General features: G+C 40.2%; 1 protein-coding gene across 7 annotated transcripts in view; it reads left to right on the forward strand.

The window, feature by feature from the left end:
- Window positions 1–22,824, forward strand: part of kiaa0825 (KIAA0825 ortholog) — a 398,499-nt gene that overhangs the window by 98,454 nt on the left and 277,221 nt on the right. For 6 of the 7 annotated variants that reach the window (XM_048528205.1, XM_048528203.1, XM_059644749.1 and 3 more), the window contains 4 exons: window positions 1,875–2,065; window positions 8,379–8,561; window positions 12,166–12,285; window positions 22,178–22,317. In XM_048528205.1, the coding sequence (XP_048384162.1) occupies window positions 1,875–2,065; window positions 8,379–8,561; window positions 12,166–12,285; window positions 22,178–22,317 (634 nt within the window). The remainder of the gene's footprint in view (window positions 1–1,874; window positions 2,066–8,378; window positions 8,562–12,165; window positions 12,286–22,177; window positions 22,318–22,824) is intronic. The other variant, XM_059644750.1, reaches the window with a different exon arrangement.

Here is a 22,824-nt window from a genome sequence, read left to right on the forward strand (position 1 = left end):
GATTAGGTCAATACTGAAAGACACTTGCCCTTATGGGCTAGTCTAGAACTTAGGGACACAGTTTAAAAATTGAGATGAGGACGATTTCATTCTCTCCATGATTTGTTAGTCTGTTTAACTCTCTTTCCATGCAGAAAGTTGAGTCATTGAATATGTTCAAGGCTAAATCAGATAAACCTTTCATAAATAGAGTATCAGGATTGAAGATTGATAGGAAAGCAGATTTGAAGTCACAATCAGATCAACCATGATCTTATCAAATAGTGGAGCAGGGTGCTCGATGGTATACTCCTGCTCCAAATTATTGCTGTACTGTGTTCATGTGACTGGCCCCACAAACAGCATTCTGCCACCACCCCCTGTCTCCCGCCACTTAGTAACTTTTGGATCAAACTAGTCAGGTTAACCTTGATCCCATGTGCTTTTACCTTCTTTATCAGCCTCCTGTGTGATACTTTGTCAAATGCTTTTCTGAAATCCATATAAACTGCATCAACTGCACTACCCTCATCAACCCACTTGATCATTTCCTTAAAAAAATTCATTCAAATTTTTGGCAGGCCTGACCTCCCTCTGACAAAGCCATGCTGACTATCCCTGATCAAACCTTGGCTGTCCAAGTGGAGATTAATTCTCTCTTACAGAACTTTTTTCCAATACTTGTGATGTGAGACTCACTGGTCCATAATTCCCTAGTTTCTGTATCATTTTTCTTGAAAAACAAAATCACATTAGCTATCCGTCGTGTCCTCTGGTATCTCCCCTGTGGCCAGAAGGGAATTAAAAAATTTAATTCAGAGCTCCTGTAATTTTCTCTCTCTCTTCCCACAGCAGTTTTCAGACAACTCATTTGGACTTCTGGTTTGTCCACTTTAAAGCTGATCTAAACCTCCAATAACTCCTTACTTCCTATGTGAATCTGCTCAGGGACCTCAAGCCACTCTTTCCAAATTCAGTACCATCATCCTCCTTTTTCTGAGTGATCACAGTAGTAAAATACTCATTTACCACCTGGTCAGTGCCCTATGGTTCCATGCACAGATTCGTCCCCTTTATCCCAATCTTTTTCTGGATATCCACTTCCCCTTCATAGACTTAGAGAGTATCTTGGGTTTCTTCGTAACTTTACCTACCGTGTTTTCTCATGCCTCCTCTTTGCTCTCCTAATCTATTTCTTAAGTCTCCTCCTGTCACCTGAGGATCCTGATTTTGCCATAAATCCCCACATGTTAGTAAGCAGGAATTTTCAGGTTGACAAGGCTGGGATTGTTGTTGTTATTTCTTGTGCCTCAGTTGATGCTATGTAGTCCATCTGTTTTCATTTGAAGTGATTTTGTATGATTTGAGTTACTTTCTGGACTATTTCAGAGGGCATTTAACTGTAAACCAAATTGCTGAGAGTCTGGAGTCACATGTATGCCAGACTAGACAAAGCACATTACTGAACCAGATAGGGGTTTATGAGAATTGACAATGGTTTTACGATCACCATTCGAGTAGCAAATTTATTATTCAGTTTATTAATTGAATTCATATTCCATCAACTTTCATGATGGAATTTTGAACATATTTTTGCAGACCATTAGACTGGATTTCTGGAAAACTAGCCATTAACGTTATCAGAATGCTGCAGTCCCCCATTGTGTTGGGATCAGGAACCTTCGAGGAATGTCACTGGCAGATGTGGGATGGGTGCCTCATAGGGTTGCAGATTAATTTGTCCATACCTGTTCCATTTTCACAGTGGCCCAGAAACTACCCATGCTTTGAACTATTTCCTTTTCATATTAGATTACTGATTGATTTATGAAGAACGGAATCATACTTTTTAAACTGATAACTTAGGCTCTATTATTTACTGATTAATTTCACAGGGAGAGCGATGTTCTTTCTCCATTCAAATGTGGCACTACTACTGCTCTGCTCTACGTTATGATCTCTGGAGTGTATTGCCCTCTAGATTAGCCCAACAGCTTCTAGCTGAGGTATTGAGTGAATCCTTAACGATTTTTGTTGGCAGATACTCTCAGCCTTGTCCTACATATAACAGAACTTCACAGATAAGGTAAGCCTAATCAAGTATTATTGAAAATAAGTTTGCATGAACTAAATTTGAAAGACATTATCCACCTTTATGCAGCACAGACGGGTTAGTAAAGATTATATCAGTTCATCTAGCCTATCTGAAGCTTCACACAAGTGACAGAATATCTTTTATTGTCACGTATTCAAAATAAATGCAATGAAAATTGTGCACCATCGCTCATACATAGGCACCATTCACAGAACAAAATAAAGAAAGATAACTTAGAGAGTCTGATCTTCCTTCTTTGTTGCTATACCACCACCAGACTGCTGCTCTGGGCTTTCTGGCCCAAGCTATTTTGCTGAGTGTCCTGCTCCGGGCTATGCCAGTCCCCGCCATGCCATTGTCAAGGGCCTACTCCACGTGGAAAATGCTCCAGGCCTACAGACCAACTCAACCGCCAACTCTGAAAATGTGCCACTGCTCTGGGGTTAATCTAAGCCACCTCCTGCCAAAGAGCTCGCTCGTCTACCCATTGCTTCGAGACTCAGCCCTGCCATACCCTGGAAGTTGGCTTCACTGTCGCAGTGGATACCTGGCTCCTCGACTGCTCCAGGACATGGCCCCCTGGCCCCTCTGTCACTCTGGGGAGTCAGCCCCTCCAGGATTGCTGTGACCCACATCTGATCTTCCAATGTTGCTCTGGCCTGCACTCTATCCATTGCTGCTGTAGGACATGACCCGCGCGCTCAGCTCCTACCCGGTCACCGGAAGCAATTCCTTTCTTCAAGTTAGAATTAAATCGTTGAAGCTAAAAATAGTTAAAGGTTGGGGAAGTGGGTGGGATGTTCTGCAAAGGGGAGAGGGAGAGAGAAAGGAAACAAAGCACTCACCTCTATTTCTTATGTTTCTTAATTGCTTTATCCACCAAAACTCGATGTGGCACTGCGCTAAATTTCACAGTACTATCTTCTCTCACCTTATTACTCAGACACGGGCATGTACTATAAGTTCCTTCTTTATACCCTTTCTGAAGTCAGGTTGGCATCATTGTGGTTAATAAATTGTATGTGAGGCTACACATGTACACTTTTATTATTGTGTTCTGTCCATGAGACTATACATTTTTGAGTGCTTTCTTCACTGCTGTTATTGATGCTATCATTGGCCCATCCTCCAGTATCCTCTGATATTTAATCTGGGTTGTATTCTAGCACAAATTATCCCATTGTTTAATGCAAATTTTCTAATCTTCTCACCAAATCGAACTGTAATTGCCCAACCTATTTCATCCAGGTACCTCTAGTTTTGGATTGTTTTCTCCAAGTCTTAACCCAGTTTCATATTATCAGCAGTTTTTTTTCATTACTTTCTCTTTCAGAATGCCCTCTGATGCTCTCACCAACTACACCTCTCAACTTGAAGGGTTGTTTGGTTTATTCTTAATTTGTTATGTTCTTAATTCCTCTTTCTCTTTACTTTCATCATGCTCTCATCTCATTTTGGGCACTCCTCAAGAGCCATGACTTCACTGAAGTTTTGGTCTGTGTTGCAATTTGTGCTAGAGGATAGAAATAGTTGATTCATATGGAGAATCGGCAATGATATAGTATAGATTTGGCAATAAACTGGGATATGTTATGACATGGACAGAAAATCAAACTAAAACATGCACAATGCTGGATTTGTAGCACAAAGAAATTTAAACATTCGATGATCCTCCAATTTACCCAGCTGTTTCTAATCAGACTTTATGAATAACAGATATCAGACAACAGTTTTATAGCTTAAACAGAAGTTAACAATTTATTATTAATACCGTATCTTTAGCAAAGCAAAGCTAAACAAGTCTAATTAATGTCTAAGAGTTGAACCTAATCATTTTTGATTGTAACCCCATCTCGTACATAGACTGACAGATACAGTTAAGGGATAAACTAAAAAGAAAATAATGAATTGTAATTTGCTAGGTCAACCATTTCAATAATGCATATGAGGTTTTAATAAGATTCTTGAACAATACATGTATTACAGGCACATGGGATTGTATCTTGCTTGCATTTTGAAGTCATCAATCAATGCAAACAACCTCCAGCAGGCTCTGAGGAATATTCACTTATTCTAACAAACTAGGATTCTTTTCTTAGAACATTCAATAATTCTTTAACTGAACATAAAACTAGTGTGTGTAAGAATTAAACACTGCTTCTCAGACCAGCACCTTCTAAGCACATAGTCTTCCGTCCAAATTTCTAGGCAAAACTAGTTCAATCTATGGTTTTGCTTTTTTCATATATTCTTTATGATTGCTTGGCTAGTACCAACTTCCGCTTGATAGAACACTTCGTCAACTGCCAGTACTTAAGTGTAACACATTTTGGTGTTGAAACCTCTGCAGTGTTCTTAGAATAGTTATTAACTACAATTATCTTTCCAGGCTAGTTCCCATACACAAACATCAGATTGTTTGTTCTCTCTTATTCTCAACTTCCGCTCATAGTCCAAAGCCAAAAAAGTAAAAATTAAAGAGAAAACAGTGATGGCCCCAGCAAATAAAATTGAATGTTCTGGAGAAACTCAACAAGTCTAGCAGCATCTGTAGGGAGAGAAACAGAATTGACAGTTCAAATATTATTATGACTCCTTTTTGGAACCATTCTTATGTTTCAGTTCACTCCTGTGTCTTTCACTACCATTTTAAGTGGCACCGTGGCTCAGTAGTTTCACTGCTGCTTCACAGTGCAGGGGACCTGAGTGTGATTCCACTCTCAGGTGACTGTCTGTGCGGAGCTTTCCCATGTCTGTGAGGCATTCCTCACGGTGTTTCATTTTCCTCCTACAGTCCAAAGACATGCAGGTTAGGTGGATTGGCCATGCTAAATTGCCTGGGATGTGTAGGCTAGGTAGATTAGCCATGGGAAATGCAATGTACAGGGATAGGGTGGATCTGGGTGGGAAGCTCTTCAGTGAGTTGGTGTAGCCTCTGTGGGCCAAATGACTTGCTTCCACACTATAGGCATTCTGTAACAGATCCTGTCTGTTGTCCGTCTCACAATTTGATCATATTGAGAGCATGCTTTTTTAACATTTCTTTTTGCCAACATGGGCAATTTAATCATTTTCCTGCATACCGCTTGGTGTGGCAACTGCTGTGCCCAGGACCCTAAGAAACTAGTCATGAACGCAACGCAGTCCATCAGGCAAAACAAACTTCCATCTAATGACTCCATCTATGCTTCTCACTTCCTCAGGAAGGCAGCCATCATAATTAAAGATCCCTTCTACTGCAGTTTTAATCTCTTCCAACCTTTTCCATCAGGCTGAAGAAACAGAAGCTTAAACACACCTACCAACAGATTCAAAAACAGCTTTCTCCCTACGTTATGAGACTTCTGAATGGACCTCTCAAATTTTAAACTTAATGTTGATCTCGCTCTTTGTGCATCATCTCTGCAGTCATAAAATTGTATTCTTCGCTCTGTTCTATTATCCTAATATACTTTTGTAAGGTATGTTCTATCTGTACTGCATGCAAAACAAAACTTTTCACTGTACCTAAGCACACATAACAATAATAAATAAAATCAAAGATCTTTTACGAGATCTTTACTCTTCACCTAACCTGTCTACATTGTTTTTGTGGCCTCCTTTGACTTGGCAATTTTCTCGTGCAATTTAGCATGATTTAAGATAGTCAACCAAATATTTCACCTATAGATTGACTTGTTTGCTGACCGTTGAAGAACAAGCCTCATCAACACTGTTCATTGTAGAGCATTAAACATAATAGTCTAAAAATCAAACACTTATTAGGGGTTGTATAACTTAGTGATTCAGTTACTTAAAACAGTAAAACACGTTACAAGTTATGAAGTAGCCATTACATCAAGCCAACAGATTTCAATGTCTAAAGCTTGCAAAGCCATGATGGACAAACTTACATGTAAAGTCATAAAATTATATGCACGCAGCACATGGAGACCTGAAGGTCAAAGCCTTTAGCAGACAACATACACATACTATGGTTGGTAATGCTTTGATTCCTGAAAAGGATGCTAATAAATCTTCCTCTTCACCACTCTTTTTTTTTCTCATTGTGCCTCCATAAGGCTGATCATTAGTGATTTCTAGGATTTTGATCCGGTAAAAATGAAGCAGCAGTAATGTGTGTCAACTTGAAAGGACATTTGGAAGTGATAGTGGTATCATGCTTTTGTGAGTGATGAAGGTGTCTTCATTGCTGGCTCCTGCTGTAAAAGCTTTGGCATGTTGCAGCAAAACATTTTGTAGATATTATGTGTACATTATCAAGTTGTACCATTTGCAGAGGGATGTGGGTGTTTAGGCCAGGGCTTGAGATGTTGGTCAGGTGGACCGTGCTATTATGGAATTCTCGCATATTTACAGCCGCACCCGTCGAAGTGAATGGACAATATTATTTTAAATGCTTGCGACCTAATAGATTGTTCCGGGAGAGTAAGAAGCTGATCTACTCTGAGGAAAATATTCCATAACTGACATGGTCTGGCAGCCATGATATTTATATGGCTGGTCTTTTTGAGTTTTTGGTCAATGCTAACACTATCTGAATCTTGATTCCAGGGGTCTTGAAGATAATAATACCATTAGGACACGTGTAAGATCTCCGTTGGTGCAGATGACCATGACCTGGCTTTTGTGTGAACAGTTGATACTTATCAATTATAAACTTGAGTCTGCATTTTGTCCAGGTCTTGCTGCATGCAAATATGATTGCTTGATTATCTGAAGAATTGCATGTGAAGCCATTGGACAATCACTGACCCTATTTCTGACTTTATGTAGGATGGAAGGTCATTAGTAGAACATGTGAAGATAGTGGAGTGGAGATGTTTCCCTGAGGAATTCCCATAATGACATCTCAACATTACAATGATGGGTCAAGTTTGATTTCAGTCACTGATAATTTTTCTACTGTTATCCAACAATTTTAGTTTTATGTGGCCTCTGTACTTCCACATTTGATTCTGCCTTGACATCAAGAACAATAATGCCACTTCACCTCTGCAGTTTTGGTTTCGTTTCCATGTTTGGAACAAGGTTATGTTATTGTCTTCAGCTGAATATGTTTGTTCTCAAATCAGCTATCAGTGAGAAGTTTGTTCTGGAGTTTATTTTTCATTGAATTAGGCTAATGAATCTGTTTCGTAAACTCAGATTGTACCATAACACCAGTATCAGTATGACCTTCCTTTGCTGAAATTATGTCATTAATTTATAATACCTATGTGTATCTCTGTCTTTGATCTATCTGTCAGCTATCACCTCTCATCTGTTCTGTAACATCCATTTTTGTGTCCTTCCACTCTCGCTGTTTTCTTATGCTTTTTGATCTGCTCTGTTTGCCTCACCTATTACTATTTGCAGCCGTATCCACTGTCATGTTTACATTTTCAACAAGGTCGTTCTGATGCAGTGAAAATGGTGCTTGGATCTTCTTTTCCACTTCGGAATTCTTCCCAAAGACCCCAGAATAAAAAGCCTCCTTTCTAATATTGCTGTACTAATTTGATCTTTTTCTTTTATCTTTTTAGAATTGCGCAACATAATGACAGATTTGTCTCAAATCACATCAGATCAAATTTGATCAAATTTTGGGCCTTCTCTTTAAAAATGAATGATTTAAGTACGCTGTTAAATGATATTTAAGTTTGTTAGTTATTCCACATGAAAGGACATGGCAAATTGTAAGGAAGAATACAGAAGATTTTGGAAGTTGACAGAAATGTACTAACGAAATTTTACACTTATAATTTTTTTATGATGTCCCAAGCCATTTTACAACCAATTAAGAACTTTTCAAATGTAGTCATGAGTTTAGTGTAAGAAATGTGTAACCAAATTGTGCACAGCAAACTCACAAATAGCAATGTGATAATGATGACAAAATCTCTTTTCTTTTTCCATGATATTGAGGGATAAGTGTTAACCAGGACACCAGACAATTTATCTACTCTTTTACAGAGGACAATCAAGTCTTTTGCATCCATTCAACCACACAGTTGGGACCTCTATTTCGCAGCCCACCCAAAACTTAATATTGTTGAGGAAAGGTTGAACAATTGTACACCTTTTTATTTGGTTTCATCAAGGGTCACAATACTGAATTGCAGCTGAAGCAATTGTTCCTTTTATGCATACAAGTAAAATAACTGATATACATAAGAATGCATGAGCCCCTAATGATTCATTTTAAGAAACAATATTTTGTTAAGTTCTTTGGGAAAATGATATCTTTGAGATGCGGTGATGTGTTTAGATTTTGAAGTATTTTCACACACTATCAATTGAATATATTTGCATTTATCAACAGAATTGACATTACTGCCATACTTCTGTGCACTGAGAATCTTCTATGGTCAGTTTGTCGTTCGGCTCAAGAGCTACTTCAACCTTCAGAGGATAAGTCTCGCTGGATCCTTACCATTCATAACAATTGCAATGCACTACTTGCTGCTCTTGCTATTTTAACATCACCCCTGGAGAAACTATATGAGTAAGTGTATTAAAATACCTTTATTATTAAATGGAAAAATTGTTGGTTAATTAAAAACTGGCAACTCCATCTGAAACAGATTGTGATTAGATGACTTGTAGGCATTCAGAATCTGAGAGTGTGATTGCAATGTTTGGTGTGTCATCAACAAGAGTTAGAGAGCAGTTTAGATGAAGTTTAATTCAGAACTTCAAATTTGAACCACTGAAGTTCACAAATAACAGTAGTCTTGTTTAGAATCTTCCAAGGTGCAACAGCCAGTGGCACTGTGGCAGCAGTTGTGCTGGCAGAATTTTTCCTTTTTGATCTGATTTCCAATTTGAACCTTATACGTGGAAGAAAAATAAGGTCTGTTTAAACTGAATTGAGATGTTTGTTGAAGTCCCAGATCTTTCCATGATTGAATAGAACTGTTTATGTCTGGCCTGAGTGCACCATGATTTTCTGTTTTTGAGCCCCATCCTGTCTAGTATGCATTAGACTGAGGGAGAAACACCTTGTCCTGAGTGGTTTGACTGCCATATATTAATGACACATACATTTTGGGAGATGTAATTTACCAGTATAAAATATGCAAAGATAATGTTGGTAAATTCTTGTTTGAACATTTTGTCTTTATTTTTGAATAATTAACTGCTGGAGATTAAGTATAGATTTTTAAAATCTTTTTATTCAAGTGAAAGAGAGATTCACTTCAGTTATTAACTGATGCAAAACTCTATAAACCTTACAAAGAATAGATTGTCTTTATACTGCAGCAAACTCTTATCCAAATTCCAATCCTGTTTCCTATCCAACAAATAAAGCAGATTTCCCTCTGTATTCTAGGTTAATATGTGAAGGTTTTCTTCACTTAGCAAGGGTGTAAGCAACCAATTTTGCACTAGGTGTTGTCATCTCTTCCTTTATCAGTATTTGTCCTGTACTGTCTCCTTCCAAGCTGTTCTTAGAGTGTTTTTGATAACATTGTTTCCTGCTTTCACCAAGCTGCATTAGGTTAACTCCACAAAAAGTTGAAATCTGCCTCTAATTCAAGTGAAGAAGTACCATTTAAGGCTTAGAGTCTAAAGGTCTAAATTTCCCCTAACATGTTTTAATTTGGGGAAGTACAGACAAACAATGGGAACTGCAGAATTCATCAAAAACTGAGGCCTTCATTGGAAAAGGCAACCTTTGCAGTGTAAACTTATTAAAGCCAATTTGATCAAACAGTGGGCTGATCCTTTCACCAATTTTAGTGATGCATGTTTAGAAGAATTTTCATGTGTTATTTATAATCTATTATTTGTTTATAATCAGCTTGACCAGAAATTGACTAGATTTGACTGAGAGCATTTTTGATAAATAAACTGCATTCAATTGCATATTAATTGCATAATGGCTGCTGCTACAATAGAAATAGAATTCTAACAAATGCACCTCCTAGAACAGGATTTCCATCTCAGTGGAGCAATGGGTGTACGTAACCAGTGACATGTAAAATGCCTGTCACTGGTGGACTTCTGCCTTATCCCTTATCCTTTTGAATTCTGTGCCATGAGCCTCAATTATGTGCCCTGTTCTCTTGCAAGGAGCAAAAGCAGGAAAATGTGAGTGTTGTAATGGCATTTATGGCAGAGTTGTGAATTTAATTATTGGAAGGACAATGTAATGCATGTGTGTGAAAAGATAATAGGATTTGAGTGTGAATGTTATTGCTTAAGTGGAGGTGTGAGATGCTTGCGGAGAAAAGAATGAGTGCAGCAGCGTGGTAAATTCTCCTGAAGAGTGCTGTGGGGAAAGTGCTGTGAAATAAGTTTGAGGTTCAGTACCAGAAAGGCATTATGCCGGTCACGCTCCTGAGGTCCTTTTGGAATCACAGAATGTTTATAGCACCTAAGGAGGCCATTCAACCCACCATGTCAGTAATGGCTCTCAAGAGAAGTTCAGCTAGTTCCCTATCCTGCCCTTTACCCACAGCCCTTTGTTTCCGTTTGGACGCTTTTCCAGTTCTGTTGAAAACCATGACCGAATCCACCACACTCTCAGATAATGTATTTCAGATGTTAACCACTTGTTGTGTAATCTTTTCCCATGTCATTAGTGGTTCTTTTGCTGATCACTTTAAGCCTGTGATTCTTGATCACTTTATCAATGAGAACAATTTCTATTTGCCTTTGTTTTGAATGTTAACAAATTTTCTGTAAGGACAACACTCCCAGCTTCTCCAGTCCACCCACTAATTATATCTGTTCCTTATCTCTGGAACATTTCACATAAAGGTGTTCTGTCCCTTTTCTAAAACCTTCACAGCCTTCCTAAACTGAAGCTCAGTTGTGGGCACAAGGCTATTGCTGAAACCGAACGAGTATTTTATGTAGATTCATTGTGATTGCATTGTTTTTGTTTACAAAACTTTAAAACCCAGAATTCCTTATGCTGCAGATTGTCTTGGTTCACTATTTTCAGAGTCAAGGGATCATATTCCTTGGCTGTTTCATCCAGATTGATTGAAACGGATGTCCCTTTCCTTTCATCCTATTGTTGGAAGAGCTCATCTCACTGCACCCGTCTTCAGTTAAAATTGAAGCCCCAACGAGGGACCAGCATTTTTAGGTCTCACATCCATTCCTGTTATTGCTGCAGCCTCAAGTGTCCATGAGATCCTGAGCCATTTGAATGGTCCTTGTGCCTTATATTATGGCCCTTTTTAATTAAAATAATCCTTTCCCTGACAAACCTAATGCATCACCTTGCTGATAACGCTGGCTAGCTGAGAAATCCAGAAGGGTACATCCACAAAAGACCCTTAGTCACCCTGTGATGATGGGAACTGCAGATGCTGGAGAATCCAAGATAATAAAGTGTGAAGCTGGATAAACACAACAGGCCAAGCAGCATCTCAGGAGCACAAAAGCTGACGTTTCGGGCCTAGGCCCTTCATCAGAGAAGGGGATGGGGTGAGGGTTCTGGAATAAATAGGGAGAGAGGGGGAGGCGGATCGAAGATGGAGAGAAAAGAAGATAAGTGGAGAGGAGAGTATAGGTGGGCAGGTAGGGAGGGGATAGGTCAGTCCAGGGAAGACGGACAGGTCAAGGAGGTGGGATGAGGTTAGTAGGTAGGAAATGGAGGTGCGGCTTGGGGTGGGAGGAAGGGATGGGCGAGAGGAAGAACAGGTTAGGGAGGCAGAGACAGGCTGGACTGGTTTTGGGATGCAGTGAGTGGAGGGGAAGAACTGGGCTGGTTTTGGGATGCAGTGGGGGAAGGGGAACCTGCTCCAGCTGTCAACAGGTTGCTAATCTGCAACCGGTACCACTGTTTGTTGGGTACTAAATTGGGAAACTTCCATTCCTAGATTCTAATCTGCCAGATTTAGCTTTCCTAGTATATATTTCTGCACTATGTAACGCAGTCAAGAATAGTAAAGCTGACTGTTAAGATGCCTAATATTAGCCAAACCATAGGTTTTCGTTTAGTCCTCATAATGTCATAAACAAGGCTGATGTTCTGATATTTTGACCAACTCATCTGTTCTATTTCTTTAGCTTTATATAGTCAAGTTAATGGAATTGTTATTTTTGCCGAACTCCTCTCTTAACTAACATTCTCAACTTTGATTTGTCAGAATATTCTGCAATGGTTTCTCTGAGTATATATCTGTACTGCAGTTGGAACCAGTGAACAATGCATTACCAGAATGGTTACATTGGATTCAACCTTCCTATTTTTCAAATGCATTACATGGGTAAATATGAAGTTTCCACGTATATTTTGAGAAGGTTCTGTGATTTACTATATTAGCATGTGTCTTCAACTATAAACTAGCCTTCCATGTTTTATTTCACAGCTCTACACAGAATATGTTGAATAAAAAGTTCAACTTACCCTGATTTTGTCATATTAGATGATGGGGTCGGGGTCATGTCTAGGGGCTGGGGCTAACATTATGGGAACAAAGATTCACATCCCATTATAGAAGCTGGTAGAAATTATGTTCAATGATTATGAAAATATTCTGAAATTGAAAGTTGGGTTCAATAACGGTAATCACGGTGGAACCTTCCCGGCCTCTGAACAATGTGGGTATTTGTGAGCCAGTTGGAGAAGTACGATGAGAATGGCAGAAATGAGATTCTCAATTTGAGAGAAAAAAGCTTGATTCTGCAACCAAGTGTTGAATGGTGAGAGAACAATCTTGCTAGGGAATGGTGAGGAGCCTTATTTGCATGTATTAGCATACAATTATTGCCCAGTCTTACCTTACTGACAAGCAGTTTACCATTTTTCCATCTGCCAGATACTTCCCCTCCTCTTTCCTGCCCCACATTCACAGCACCTCAAACACATCAGTCAGATACCAATTTCATCGCCCCCCCCCCCCCACCCTTAAATCCCATCTCCGATCCACTTACAATGCAGTTCTGCAATTTAATACTGCACCTCTCATTCTAATGCTGTTGCCAGGACGCTTCACACGCAGGGACAGGCACCCGACTCATGGACTGGACCAAAATGCATTTCATGGCTTCTTACTTTTATCCTCATAGTGCTAACTCATATTGTCCCTACTTTGCTTGCAATGTTATGCTCTCTTTTACTTTGCTGTCTCAGTCAGAACTTAAAAGCACAGAGTACTTCTGGATTGCTTGATAGAACAGAGACAAAGCCGGACAGCGTTTCATGGTTGCCAGCAGTCATTGGGTAAGGAGTTGGATATGTTTCTGTATGGAATGTTAATCTAACACCTGCAGAATACATAGAAAACATACTGCATTTGCATCAAACAAATGGCCTTGTCTCCAAGTCTAGGGAGAATCGTCTTTAATCACAGAAGACAGGAATCATTCAGGGTGTCCCAGCATCGTAAATGAAGGGCAGGATCTGCTGTTAGCCCAAAGGCTTGGATAGGATTGGTTGATTATTTGGAGCAGCCAGGGTCAGGTGGGTCTATGTCGTAACTCAGCATGGAGTGGGCCATGGCCTTAATTATTTACAATCCATATGATGACTTGAAGAGAGGGCAGAGTGTAATATTTCCACATTTGCTGATGGAGGGCATGTTGTGATGAAGAAATAAGCAAACTGATGTAGACAGGTGAGTGAGTGGGCAAAAATGTGGCAGCTGGATTTTAATGTCAGAAAATGTGAAGTCATGCAATTTGTTGAGAAGAATCAAAGGACAGACTATTATTTAAATGGAGAGAGACTCCATAAAAGTACAGCATAGGGAAATGGGTGTTCTTGTGCATGAAACACAAAATGTTAGCATGCAGATTCAGCATAGGATTTAAAAAATCACTTCCGGTTTTGATCTGTACGTATATTCCATATACACAACCATACAGATCAAAACTGGAAGTGACACTACTCACCGATATGGACCAAACAGTATAAGTTCCAAGTGGAGTAGATTAATACCGCTTCATCGGAGGTTTCACTGATGATATCACCTTGCATAGTGGTGAAACGCGAAAACGAGAACAAGCCAGCTCGGGGAGCATGTTAACAACCTCAGCGAATCTGTGGAATTATTTACCACAGAGAATCGATGAGGCAGTCTTGTTAAGAATATTCAAGGCTGAGATGGGTATGTTTTTAGTCAGTAAGTGGATCAAGATTTATGGGGAAAACATCAGAAAGTAGGGTCAAGGATTATCATAACGTTGATTTAATTGAATGGCGGAAAAAAATTCTGCTTTGAATAGCCTACTCATCGTACGTCTTGCAGTCTTATGTTTTGTAAGTGTGTTCCACTAGCGGGGCGCACCCAACAAAGGTTATGATAAAGTGGCTTATGGTTGGATGGAGTCGCCCTGGATGTCTTCAACATTTTCTCTAAATCTAATGAAGTCTCGTATCATCAAGATAGACATGGGCCAGGAAACCTTGTGCTAGTTACCATTTACTACCCTGTTTGTGCAACATGGCTGTACTTCTCTCCATTGAATACTGATTGGAAGAATCATTCTGGGTAGCAAAGGCACAGAATGTAAACTGGGTATGGGACTTCAATGTCCATCACTAAGATGATTTGCTGGTACCACACTGACCAAGTTGATCAAGTCCTACAAACCAAGTGGATAATAGGAATCTTATAGATTAATATGTCTGGCCTCAGAAGGCATTTGATAAGGTGCCATACAAAATAAGATCATGTGAGGTTGGGGGTAATTTGTCAACTTCAAGGCTTAGTTAACCAATAGAAAGCAGAGAGTTGGGATGAATGGGTCTTCTTCCGGTTGGCAACATACTACAGGATTCAGTCTGTTGGCCCCAAACTATTTACTACCAGGGATAGATATTACTGGAAACAAATTTGCAGATGACACCAAAATAGTTGGGAAAATATGTTGCAATAAAGAAATAGGACTTTACAAATAGGTATAGGTATGTTAGGTGGAGGGGGCAAAATATGGCAGATGGATTTTGAATTGGTCAAGTTTGAGTTGATCCTTTGGTCAGACAGATAGAAAGGCAACTTACTATCTAAATGGAGAGAGACTTCAGAGTGCTTCAGTGCAGAGGGATCTGGCTGTCTTTGTGCGTGAATTGCAGAAAGTTAGTATGCATATACAACGGATAATAAGGAAGGCAAATGGAAATTTTGCATTTATTGAGAAAGGAATAGAATACAAAAGTGGGAAGGTGTTGTTGCGTCAGTACAAAGCATAAATAAGACCGTATTTCAAGTATTGCGTACAGTTTCAATATCCTTACCTGAGAAGGGATGTAATTGATTTGGAGACAGTTTAGAGGAGGTTCGCTAAATTGATTCCAGCAATGAGGGGTTTGTCTTATGAAGAGAGATTGAACAGTTCAGTCTTATACTTTAGAGTTTAGAAGAATGAGCGGAGATCTTTTGAGGTATACAAAATGCTACAGGAGATTGACAATGTAGGCATGCCTGACCTCCTGAGTTTTTCCAGCAACTTCTGCTTTTGTTCCTGACTTACAGCATCTGCAGTTCTTTCAGGTTTTATTTAGTCTTAGAATCTTTCTTCTGTGGGGCAATCTAGTGCAAGGGTCATCATTTTATGTGAAAGAGTAGCAGATTTAAAACAGAGTTGTGGAGAAATTATTTGTCTCAATAGATCGCGAATCTGTGGAATTCACTATGCCAGAGTGTGGTGGATATTGGGATATTGAGTAAATTTAAGAAGGAGATTGACAGATTTCAATTAGCAACAGGCTGAAGGTTTATGGATATCGGGCAGGAAAGTAGAGTTGAGGCTGAGATGAAATCAATTGTGATCATATCAAATAGTAGAGCAGGCTTGAGGGGCTGAATTGCCTACTCCTACTCCTTGTTATTACATTCATATGTTGTTAAAAATAGTTCTGATGTCTTGCAATAACCTCTTTTAAAGAAACCACTCCAGATATTTCCACAGACTGGAGATAACTAAATTTTTTCACAACTGTTCAAAATTTAAGTCCTCCAAGAAATATTAAATGTAAAGCATCTTCATAACACATGCCAGTTCTAGAATTGTACTGCAGGAGTTCTTCAGTATAGTATCCTCGGCTCAACCAGTTTATCTGCTTCAGCAGTCACCTCCCTTTAACAATGAGCTTAGAAATAAGGATGATTGCTGATGATGACATCGTATTCAATTCGTTTGTGATTCTTCAGATGCTGAACTTGTGTGTGCCTGTGTAGACAGACCTGAACAGTTCCAGACAATGACCTTCTCCACCAAGAAATAACATACTCATTTCCCCTGGATATTTAATGGCATTGCCTGCTACTAACATCGTGGGGATGGCCACTAGCCAGTGGAAGTGGAACAGCTACTTAAACTGCCTACAAGGCAGGCTCGGAAACTAGGGATTCTGAATCGTGATGAGATTGTATCATTATGGTTTGAAAACCTGGTTTCCAAGAACAATAGATAATAAAATGTGAGGCTGGATGAACACAGCAGGCCAAGCAGCATCTCGGGAGCACAAAAGCTGACGTTTCGGGCCTAGACCCTTCATCAGAGAGGGGGATGGGGGGAGGGAACTGGAATAAATAGGGAGAGAGATTCCCTGAGGTTGGTCCGGAGGGAGGAGGGTAACTTCTTCAGGTTAGGCATCCCTGGAAGAGGCTTCGCAGTGAGGTTAAAATAGTATCAGAGATAATGGGAACTGCAGATGCTGGAGATTCCAAGATAATAAAATGTGAGGCTGGATGAACACAGCAGGCCAAGCAGCATCTCAGGAGCACAAAAGCTGACGTTTCGGGCCTCGACCCTTCATCAGAGAGGGGGATGGGGGGAGGGAACTGGAATGAATAGGGAGAGAGATTCCCTGAGGTTGGTCCGGAAGGAGGAGGGTAACTTCTTCAGGTTAGGCATCCCTGGAAGAGGCTTCGCAGTGAGGTTAAAATAGTATCAGAGATAATGGGAACTGCAGATGCTGGAGATTCCAAGAAAATAAAATGTGAGGCTGGATGAACACAGCAGGCCAAGCAGCATCTCAGGAGCACAAAAGCTGACGTTTCGGGCCTAGACCCTTCATCAGAGAGGGGGATGAGGGGAGGGAACTGGAATGAATAGGGAGAGAGATTCCCTGAGGTTGGTCCGGAGGGAGGAGGGTAACTTCTTCAGGTTAGGCATCCCTGGAAGAGGCTTCGCAGTGAGGTTAAAATAGTATCAGAGATAATGGGAACTGCAGATGCTGGAGATTCCAAGATAATAAAATGTGAGGCTGGATGAACACAGCAGGCCAAGCAGCATCTCAGGAGCACAAAAGCTGACGTTTCGGGCCTAGACCCTTCATCAGAGAGGGGGATGAGGGGAGGGAACTGGAATGAATAGGGAGAGAGATTCCCTGAGGTTGGTCCGGAGGGAGGAGGGTAACTTCTTCAGGTTAGGCATCCCTGGAAGAGGCTTCGCAGTGAGGTTAAAATAGTATCAGAGATAATGGGAACTGCAGATGCTGGAGATTCCAAGATAATAAAATGTGAGGCTGGATGAACACAGCAGGCCAAGCAGCATCTCAGGAGCACAAAAGCTGACGTTTCGGGCCTAGACCCTTCATCAGAGAGGGGGATGGGGGGAGGGAACTGGAATAAATAGGGAGAGAGATTCCCTGAGGTTGGTCCGGAGGGAGGAGGGTAACTTCTTCAGGTTAGGCATCCCTGGAAGAGGCTTCGCAGTGAGGTTAAAATAGTATCAGAGATAATGGGAACTGCAGATGCTGGAGATTCCAAGAATCTCCAGCATCTGCAGTTCCCATTATCTCTTCCAAGAACAATATATAGCTTTAAGTTGAAATCATATATGCTATGAATTATGAACAGGAAGATGTGATTTTAAATTATATTTTAGTTTTGTCATATGTGTAGTGAAGAGGCTGAGTTGGAGATTCATTACATACATTTAAATCCTGTAAACCACCGAGGGTTGATTTAGCCCTTAATATGTTGACCAGGAAACAATTCCATGATTCTGCAAGGCCCAGCCAGTGCCATTTGCATCGTGCAAAAGTAGAGGCAGAAAGCAAAGGCTGGAAAATGAAGGAATCATAAAACCTATGCAGTTTGTGAACCAGCAGCACCCATCGTACCAATTGTGAAGCCTGACTGGTCGGTTCACCTTTGTGGGGATTTTAAGCAAATGGTAAACCACTTTGCATAGCTGGATACATACCCAAACCCTTGATTAGAGGACTCGCTTAGAGGACTACCCCAGGTTGCCATTTATTTAGATGACATGCTAATAACCAGGAAGGCCAATAAAAAGCACTTGGAAAACTTGGACATTGCGTTTAGATATTTCTCCCAGGCAGCCGTACGCATTGGAAGGGAAAAATGTGTGTTCCAGGCACTCCAGGTGACCTACATGGGCTGCAGAGTCAACAAGACTGGATTACACAAATTCAAAGATAAAGTGGTTCCCATGTCTGTACTGGACTTGGGTCTTTCCTTGGCTTGGTGAACGATTTTGGAAGATTCATACATAACCTGGACCCCATCATGGCACCCTTACATATAAAAAACGGTCAGCCTTAGAAATGGTCACAGTCAAGAATTAGCCTTTCAGGAAGTGAAAAAGCCAGCTATCTTCATCTAAGATGTTGGCCCATTACGATCCCAAGCAAGATCTGCTAACTTGCAATGCCTCCATGGTTATTTTGTCTCACTGGTGGTCCAACAGAGAGGAATGCCCAATAGCATGTGCTTCCTGGACTTTGGCTGATGCCAAGCACAAATGAGCTCAGACATAAAAGGAAGGTTAGGCAGTCATCTTTGGAGTGAGAAGGTTCCACCAATACCTTAATGGATGTAAATTTGTAATAGTAACAGATCACAAACACCACCCCCCCCCCCCCCCCCCCCCCCCCACAAACCAGTTGGGGTTGCTTAAATAAGACAAGGCCATGCCGCCTTTAGCTTCAGGTCGAATTCAGTGTAGGTCCTTATTCTCAGTGCGTACAATTACAAACTGGAACACCGTCCAGGAGGCCACATGGCGAACGCGGATGCCTTGAGCTGCCTCCCAATGGCACATACCCCACTGATGGTGCCTTCCCTGGAAGAGTTCATTCTGACTTTAAACTTTTTGGATCTTCTTTCAGTCACTGCTAACAATATCAAACTGTGCACACAAAAAGATCCCATCATGGCAAAACTAAAACAGCTGGTGATGATAGGAGAAACAAAACTGCCATCACATTCAGAGTTGAAACCTTTCTGGACCTGGTGAGACCAGATCACCATATGGGATCGTATATTGTTATGAGGAGCAACAGTGATTGTCCAAAGTAAAGGTTGAATGGCAAATGGCATGTTCAAAATCTCCACACCATCCATCGTGCAGTAGTCTGACAGAAACAGCAGTCCGGCCATTGAAGGTAGATTTAAAGAAACAGCCTACAGCTTCATGTGCTACCAAACTATCCCAGTTCCTGTTTGATTACAGTGAGATCATGACTGATTTTTGGCCTAATTCCATTTCCCTTAATAGCTTTGTTTATAAAAAGTTTATCTATCTCAGCATTTGAGTTATTTAGCTGAGCTGGCTAGATGGCTGGTTTGCAATAGAGTCTTGACGATAGCTTGGGTTTGATTTCTGCACTGGCTGAAGTTAACATGAGGGACTCTCTCTTTTTCAACCTCTTCCCCTTGCCTCAGGCCTGGTACTCCTTAAACTGCCACCAGTCATCTCTCTTTCTAATCAGATGCAAGTCATATGGCCTGGTAAGACAATGGCAGCTTTACATTTTATCTCAGATTTAAAATTAACAACTGATTAACAACATCAACTGCCATTGTTGTTTGTAGAAATGCTCTTAATATCTCTCCTGAACAGCCTGGGGCTAATTTTTAGAATGTTTCCCCCTAGTTCTTAATCATTTATCTACCCTGTTTTTTCCCGTTATTATCTTGGAAGATTTCGATCAGATCACCCCTTAACCTTGTGAATTCTAGAGAAAACAGACCTAACTTATGTCATCTCTCCTGATAACTTAATACTTTAAGTCTAGGTATCATTCTTGTAAACTTATGTTGTAGTCCTTCCAAGACCAATGTATCCTTCTTAAGGTGTGGTGCCCAGAACTGCCCACAGTATGCCAAATGGTGTCAAACCAGCGTTTTGTATGACTGCCGCGTAACTCCTGCATCCTTGTATTCCAGTCCTCAAGATATGAAGGCCAACATTCCAATAGCTGCCTTGATAATTTTCTGAACCTGTTATAGCATTTTAAAGATCTATTCACCTGAATCTCCAAGTCAGTTTGGACATCCACTTCAAATCATCTGGAAAGTACCTTCCCATATTCTTTTATCTGTCCAAAATGGACAAGCTCACAATTACTTACATTGAAATCCATCTGCCAAAGTTTTGTCTATGCCTTAACTGTACCCCTTTTTATAACTCCCATACACCCATAGGCACATAAAGAGACAAGACAGGGCACGAGTCTAATGAGTGGGGAAGGGGAGAAAAGGTAGAAGCATAGCTTCAACACCGAGTCAGGTAACAGATATCAATGAGATGTTTTCACTCGGCTCCTTTTGATACATTTTAAATCTTTGAGGACATAGGTTGTGGGTTATGCCAATTATTAGACTTTTATTCACTGGTTGATGATTTGTCTTTAAAAATGGCTTATCTCCTCTTCCTTTCAACAAAAGAATTTGCAAAGGGCACATTGCAGGGAAATGGTGAGTGGGAACAGCTACCAGGAGATTTTCAGTTGCTCTTCCACACAAGAGAGAGAGAGAGGAAGATTTAGGTGCTTTCCCCTTCACAGTCTGGATGTTTCTCTTCAGTTGTCCACATAAAAGCCATAGCCACAAGTCAAAAAGTTGTTACTGTATTCAGCTCCCTTGAATCTGCAGAACTGGTCGATTATAAAACCAAAAGACTGTCTCTGAGAAAAACTGACCTGAACACATGCATATATACGCAAACAGGGCCAATATATCTCGTATGTTCTCCACTCCTTGAGGAAGGTAATAAATATTGTATATAGAACTTTGCATGAGTTGTAATAACATGTTTCTGAAATTATGACATTTTCTACAATTTGCTTAATTTAAGACAGCATATTTTCCCATTTTTTAGTTCACAGTGCAAAAATAAATCAGATCTTCAAACAAGGGCAATTTTGATGCTTCATCTGCTGTCTCTTTTTTTAATACTGTCCCTTACTCTTAATACATTCAGTTTCTCACAGAATTATTTTAGTCTTTTGTTTACAGCATATCTGTTCATACTCTTCATTAGTGTTGCTTTTTATTCAAAATCAGCTCTGTACATGTTTAAATTCCCATTGTATTGCATAGTAAACTTCAGTCATTTAAACATCTTATCAGTAGCTGCTGAAAACTTGAAGGAATAGGCCTACACTTAGTCTTTTCATCTCACTCAGTATGTTCTTTTTCTGTCTTTCTTATAGACAGAATATTACATAAACTTCGGATTTCAATTGTAAATCATTTGACATTACGTTCAAAAGCATTCCAAAAGAATGCATGAAAAGACTGAGATATTTGAATTTTTATTTAGTTTCATTATTACATTATTATTATGTGCACACATTATTGTGTGCAGTTTTGGTCTCCAAATTTGAGGGAGGACATTCTTGCTATTGAGGGAGTGCAACGTAGGTCCACGAGGTTAATTCCCAGAATGGCAGGACTATCATACGTTGAAAGAATTGAGCGACTGGGCTTGTATACACTTGAGTTTAGAAGGATGAGAGGGGATCTGATTGAGACGTATAAGATTATTAAGGGATTGGACTCTTTGGAGACAGGGAGCATGTTTCTGCTGATGGGTGAGTCCAGAACCAGAGCACACAGTTAAAAAATAAGGGTAGGCCATTTAGAACAGTTGAGGAGAAACGTCTTCACCCAGAGAGTGGTGGATATATGGAATCACTGCCCTAGAAGGCAGTTGAGACCAAGTCTCTGGATACTTTCAAGAAAGAGATGGATAGAGCTCTCAAAGATAGTGGAATCAAGAGTAAAGGGGATAAGGCAGGAACAGGATACTGATTGTGGATGATCAGCCATGATCATAATGAATGCTGGTGCTGGCTCGAAGGGCCGAATGGCCTATTCCGGCACCTATTGTCTACATTTTACAATACCCATTTCCTTAAAAGACTAAACTATAGTATTAATCTGATGTGTGTTTCAGCTGTACATCATGGGATAAAATCGCAGTCGATCAATATCTGATATTGTTGTTGTCACAACCCAACTGCAACTGGTACTTACTACTACAAATACTTATGATTCAGGAATGCCTGCTACCTCGAATTCTGCTAAATAATGCATGTAAGTGTGACATTTTGTAAAATAATGTTCAAAAATGCTATTACATGTACGTTTTAAAACAAAAAGAACTGGCAAAATATATGTATAATAAGCAATGTTTAATAAAGCTAATGCAGACATGTATCTAAAAGTTGAGAATAAAAGTTGGAAGTTCATTGGGCAGGTGTTAGAGAAAATGGACAGCATTTTATTTCAGAGATAATGGGAACTGCAGATGCTGGAGAATCTGAGATAACAAAGTGTGGTGCTGGATGAACACAGCAGGCCAAGCAGCTGCTTAGGAGCACAAAAGCTGACGTTTCAGAGGCCCTTTTGAAGGGTCTAGGCCCGAAACGTCAGCATTTTATCTCAATTCTGTCTCTGCTGTAAGGGCAAGATTATTAGTGGCTTCACAATCTAATCGAACTCTGCAGTGGGCTTAGCCAAGTTCATTAACTGTGAAATATCATCAGCATCTCATCTCCAAAAACTCCAGCCAGTTAGAGGACGTACATAGGATGACAAATT

The sequence above is a fragment of the Stegostoma tigrinum genome, chromosome 3 (genome assembly GCF_030684315.1).
Source record: "Stegostoma tigrinum isolate sSteTig4 chromosome 3, sSteTig4.hap1, whole genome shotgun sequence".
NCBI lineage: Eukaryota > Metazoa > Chordata > Chondrichthyes > Orectolobiformes > Stegostomatidae > Stegostoma > Stegostoma tigrinum.